Genomic DNA, 5,765 nt, shown 5'->3' with positions numbered 1-5,765 from the left:
TGAACGAACCATTACCCCTCGCCTTACTTTGAAACATAGGTTAAAGACCTTAAAGGACTAATTGGAGTATGAAACATTTATATAAAGTGTAATAGGCAGTTGGTAAGACACTCGCGAAAGAATCGCCTTAAAACTCATAATGGTTAATTTATTAAAAATGGTGGAGCCGAGGGTACTCGAGCGACTTAAGTGAATCGTTAAGCGCAAAGCGAGCGTTAGAGTCTAAATTGGTTAAAGTATAGATTTATAAGTGGCTTTGGTTTAATTCCAACTTATATGTTGTTTATAGGTTACCAGACTCGTCCCAAGCCATTTATAACCCCCAGTCGCTCAGGCAAGTTTTCTACCCGTATAACTGTTGTTGTGATGTATATGTGTATATGCATTATCTTGTGATAGATGCATGATTGTTATTAGCAAATTCTTGCGATATATTGGAGCATGTGATATGGTATATATGCATGTCTATTTCATAATCTTGATATATATCTGTTGGTTCAAATGCTTATAGTTGCATAATACCTATGATAGAGATAAGCAGTAGCTGCGTATACCCTTAGTATAGGGGACGCAAAGGTGAACATTTTCTAAAACCGGGAGTTGATGTTCCCGAGTATGTTATATATATATATATTTATATATATATATTGATATAGTTTTCAAAACTATTAATCGAATAAGGTTTATTCGATAACTTTATATTATTTAATGAATATTACTTGAATATTCATTCGAGGACTTATGACTCAGTTTATATTATTTAATGAATATTACTTGAATATTCATTCGAGGACATATGACTCAGTTTATATTATTTAATGAATATTATTTGAATATTCATTCAAGGACTTATGACTCCGATTATTTACTAAGTAATATTCTTTATTTTATTAAAGAATAATGTTTCGATAATCAAACTTATTTTTGATTATTCAAATAAAGATAGTACTTTCGTATAAGTATATCTTTGGTTATTTAATACACATTTCAAGTATGAATTTTAACACTTCTACTTCGATTATTTTTATAGAGATTATCCTTTTTGGGAATATTATTTAAATAATAATATTCAGATATTTTCTAATATATTGGGACTGATTTATTTTAATAAATCAGCAGTACTCCAAACATTCTTAAAAATGTTTTCGAGTCTTCAAAATGATTTTTAAAAGTTTAGAGCGGATCCCAAAACTCGTTTTCAAATTTAAGATCTTCCTTTTGAAGGGGACTTGAATACTCGTTCAAAAATCTAAAGGATCCGGCTCTGTGGTGTATTTTATATTCGCAACGAGGTTGCTGTTTTGATAAATGAATTGATTACTTACCCAACGTTCGGGAAGTAAGTCCATCTATTTGAGTCGGCATAAGCAATATGGGCTCAGTGGGCATCCATGAAAGTGTAAGTGGCTGGGTGGCAGTCCATCAACGCGTAAGAGGCCGGGTGGCGGTCCAGCACAAGGTCCTTATGTGGCCAGGGTGATGACCGGTGGGGGATTCATCCATCTACTAGTAGAAAAGGTTACTTATTGGTATCTTTGCCTGATCAGCAAGATATCAGGTTTATGCCAAGGTTTTCTCCTTTCCAAAATTCATTGGATATTGCAACTCTGTTTATAATTTTCATAACAGAGGTTTTCAAGGAGTGTATGAAATGTATATATATATATAGGTGTATATATATATCAGGACTTAATGAAGTATCTCGTAACTTCATTATTTATATTGATATTTCAAGGATTGAATCTATTCAAGTCTTATCTTGTAGTCTCATCTGGATGATGAACTTTTGAAACTGATTATAACTTGAACGGTGGTAGTTCAAGTAGTATTCGGATATAAGTATATTGGAGTATCTTGTAACTTCATCTTTTAAACTTATATCTAGTAAATGATTATCTTGTGCATGTCAAAGATTTTCGGAAAAACGTTGAGACAAGGTTAGATATATGAGATCACCTTGCAACGATATTTTTATACAGTTATAAACTGGAACTCTGTGTATATTATGCATGGAAGAGGACTTTCAAGATTTTGAAAAGTATATATATACATATATACTGAATATTTTGCGACTTGGTCGCGTTAAGATATCAAACTTGGTTCATTTCTTCTTGACCAAGACTTTCATGAGTACTATGAGAATGCTCATATATTGTAAATCATTATACATATTATTTTGGTGGGCTTGTTGCTCACCCTTGCTTTCTTCTTTCATCACACAACATCAGATAGACAAGATGAACAGGACCAAGCTTCCAATTCGCAAGCGGTTAGAAAATCTTCCGCAGTTTTCTGGAAGCGTTGATGCCGCCGTAGCTGAGGTAGGAGCTACCAATAGGCTAGGTTTTCAACTATTGATGAACCAGATTTATGTATATTTATGAATTGTAATAATGGCAAAGAAATGTAAATTTATTCAGAAACCCTTTTAAGGTGTATTGGCATATAATTGTGGAATAAAATGACTTGTGATTATTTTTGGATATTCATCTCTGAGACTATAACTTATGGTGTGTGTTTATGGTGGGGTCATAGTACCGAATAGTTGATTATTTATTAAGATTGGGTGTTATTAAAGGAAATGGAACTCGTGACAACCCGGATCCCCGACCCCGGATTTGGGGGTGTTACAGTATGAGTACTCAAAGATCGCGATTCCAGGGACTATGAACCCCCTCTGGATGCCTCTATACCCCGAGGTTGGAGGAAGTGGACACTTTAATCGAAGCAAAGGACAAGGGCAGATGCCCCAATACGTCCGTAGCTTGGCTCCCGTCCCTGAGAATCGAGAGTTCTCTGGACCCTACTCCGCTAGAGACTCCAACTCGTCGGATGATGAAGTCTCTCCAAGGAGGAGACGTGCTGGTAAGGAGCCGATGCCTAATGGTTATCAACTATACGGGAGCACTCAATGGATGATTCCCCAAAATGTACAAAAGAGGATCAGGGCTCATGAAGCTGAGGTCCAAAGGCTGAAGCGTAATCTAGAGATACACCAGACGCCAAGGCCCCAACATATAGCAAGACAAAGGGATTTTCCTTCTATCATAGACCTGAAAGGTCCAACACCAAGACATGAGGCTCAAACCCCAAGGACTGATCCAAGTGATCTGATTCCCTTAGGAGATCTTGATGATCCAAACCCACCATTCACCAAAGAGATAGTGGATGCCTACATCTCAAGGAAGTTTAGGATGCCCACCATCAAAGCATATGATGGAACTGGTGACCCGGCTAATAATGCCAGGACGTTCTCTAACGCCATGTTAATACAGTCCGGGAATGATGCTATCAAGTGTCAGGCATTTCCTCAAACCCTGTCGGGTATGGCTCAAAGATGATATAGTCGTCTACCCCACAACTCGATTGGATCTTTCAAATATTTGAGCCAATCTTTCATCAAGAAATTCAATAGTGGCAGAGTACACGAGAAGAATTCGACTTCTCTCATGGGTTTAGTCCAAGGAATGAAGGAGTCTCTTAGAGACTACCTGAACTGATTCACGAAGGAGGCCCTGAAGGTCCCGGATCTCGATGACAAGGGTAGTTATGATAGCCCTACAACAAGGGACTATAGATGAGTTCTTCAAGATGTCCCTAGCTAAATGCCCTCCAGAAAGTATGTTGCAACTCCAGCATAGAGCCAGAAAGTATATCAAGGTAGAGGAAAGTATGAAGAAGATGGTAGTGAATAATAAGCCCACAGGCAACAAGAAGCGGAATATGGATCAGGAGTATGGCAACAAGGACAAGTATCCTCGAACTAGCAAAAGCTTTGACTCCTCTTCTAAGAAAAATCAATCACCAAGGTTCAGTGAATATGCAAGGTTGAATGCTCCAAGGAGCCAAATCCTAGTGGAAATTGAGAAGGACAAAGAGTTTAGATGGCCGAAGTCACTAAGGGGAGCCCCTGAAAAAAGAGACAAGGGTCGATACTATAGGTTCAATTAGGATGTTGATCATGATACTGATGATTGTAGGTAACTCAAGGATGAGATTGAGTATTTGATTCGAAGAGGAAAATTTGGATGCTTCACCAAGGTTAAGAGGTTGATGAACTCTCGAAAAACATATGCGAGAGAATTAATGAGTATAGTTGGAGAGTCGTCTAAGAGTTCTAATTCAGAAATAACGCTTCAGTTTGGTGACCCCGACCTTGAAGGTTTGAAATTAATCCAGGATGACCCTCTAGTTATCACTCCGATAATTAGAAATTGTCCTGTTATGAGGGTCCTAGTTGACAATGCAGCTTCCGTGGATATTCAGTTCCATGACACATTCCCAAAGGTAGGGTACAATTACTCCCAACTAACTCCTTCTAACGCACCCATCTACGGGTTTAACCAAGTGGAATGCCAAGTTGAAGGAGCAATACAACTTCCCGTAACTATTGGGGAAGATCCCAGTGAGGCCACAAAGATGCTAAACTTTCATATTGTTAAGGCAACCTCTACTTAAAATGCTATCATAGGAAGAACAGGGATCCATACGTTCAAGGTTGTGCCCTCAACCTACCACATAGTATTAAAGTTTTTGACTAGGAATGGTGTAGGCGAAGCAAAAGGAGATCAGAAAATGGCCCGCAGTTGCTATATTGCAGCACTTAGGCCCGATGGAACTGGGGGCAGGTTCCCCCCATAAAAGACATGGATGTCCGTGAGAATGAAGAACTTCGTGGGAAGCCATCGGAGGACTTAGTCCCAATTCCTTAAACTTCTTAGACCCGGAGAAGGTCACATATGTTGGAGCATCTTTGAACAAGCCCCTGAAGGGCCAAATGATAACTTTCTTACAAGAGAATATCAATGTGTTTTCCTGGACGGTATCTAACATGTCTGAGATTGACACCAACCTTATAACTCATAAGTTGAATGTTGATCCAACTCGGAAGGCCATGAAGCAGAAAAAGAGAACTTATGCCCCTAACAGGCTGGAAGCCATTAAACAAGAGGTTGAGAAGCTCCTAAAAGCTTGATTCATAGAGAAAGTGCAATTCCATGAGTGGTTGGCTAACCCCGTAATGGTCAAGAAGGCCAATGGGAAGTGAAGAATGTGCATCGACTTCACTAACTTGAATGATGCTTGTCCTAAATACTGCTGCCCCTTACCAAGAATTGATATCCTGGTCGATGCCATCGCTGGAAATAAGTTGCTGAGTTTCATGGATGATTTCAGCTGTTATAATCAGATCAAAATGCACAAAAATGACACCCCAAGGTATCTTTCATAACTGACTTTAGTGTCTTTTGTTATCTTGTTATGGCTTTTGGACTTAAAAATATAAGAGCTACCTACCATATATTGGTAAATAAGATATTTTCCCATCTAATTGGAAAGACCATAGAGGTCTATATTGATGACATGTTAGTCAAAAGCCTAGAAAAGGCTGATCATATTAATCACTTCAGAGAGGAATTTGAAGTGCTAAGGCACCGCGGGATGATGTTAAACCTCTCCAGGTGTGCTTTTGGTGTTGGGTATAGAATTTTTTTGGGTTACATGGTCTCGAAGAGGGGAATTGAGGCAGCTGAGAGCCAAGAGACCTTTGAAAAGCTGAAGAAGTACATGATAGAGGCCCCTTTATTGGCCAAACCTAGTCTGGAGGACGTCCTTTACTTATACCTCGCGGTCTCTGAACAAGCCATGAGTGCATCTAAAGGAAGAATAGAAAATCCAGAAGCCTGTCTACTATGTGAGCAAGGTACTCCATGGAGCGGAGTTGAATTATTCCACCACTGAGAAGTTCGTACTTGCCCTCATCACAG

General features: G+C 38.9%; 1 protein-coding gene across 1 annotated transcript; it reads left to right on the top strand.

The window, feature by feature from the left end:
- The first annotated feature begins 4,086 nt into the window (after positions 1–4,086).
- Positions 4,087–4,975, top strand: LOC141700722 (uncharacterized). The gene is made up of 3 exons (XM_074504421.1): positions 4,087–4,443; positions 4,553–4,628; positions 4,722–4,975. The coding sequence occupies exons 1-3, from the start codon at positions 4,087–4,089 to the stop codon at positions 4,973–4,975; spliced, it is 687 nt and encodes a 228-aa protein (XP_074360522.1).
- Positions 4,976–5,765: the final 790 nt, after the last annotated feature.

This window comes from Apium graveolens, chromosome 2 (genome assembly GCF_009905375.1).
Source record: "Apium graveolens cultivar Ventura chromosome 2, ASM990537v1, whole genome shotgun sequence".
Taxonomy (NCBI): domain Eukaryota; kingdom Viridiplantae; phylum Streptophyta; class Magnoliopsida; order Apiales; family Apiaceae; genus Apium; species Apium graveolens.
This window is presented reverse-complemented; position numbering and strand designations above follow the sequence as displayed.

Excerpts from the sequence above, each read along its gene's own strand:
- LOC141700722 (XM_074504421.1), top strand. The coding sequence starts at position 4,087 with ATGAGTATAGTTGGAGAGTCGTCTAAGAGTTCTAATTCAGAAATAACG. Across the intron at positions 4,444-4,552 it reads TAAACTTTCATATTGTTAAG|GCGAAGCAAAAGGAGATCAG; the intron begins GCAACCTCTACT and ends GGAATGGTGTAG. Across the intron at positions 4,629-4,721 it reads CCCGATGGAACTGGGGGCAG|ACCCGGAGAAGGTCACATAT; the intron begins GTTCCCCCCATA and ends TAAACTTCTTAG.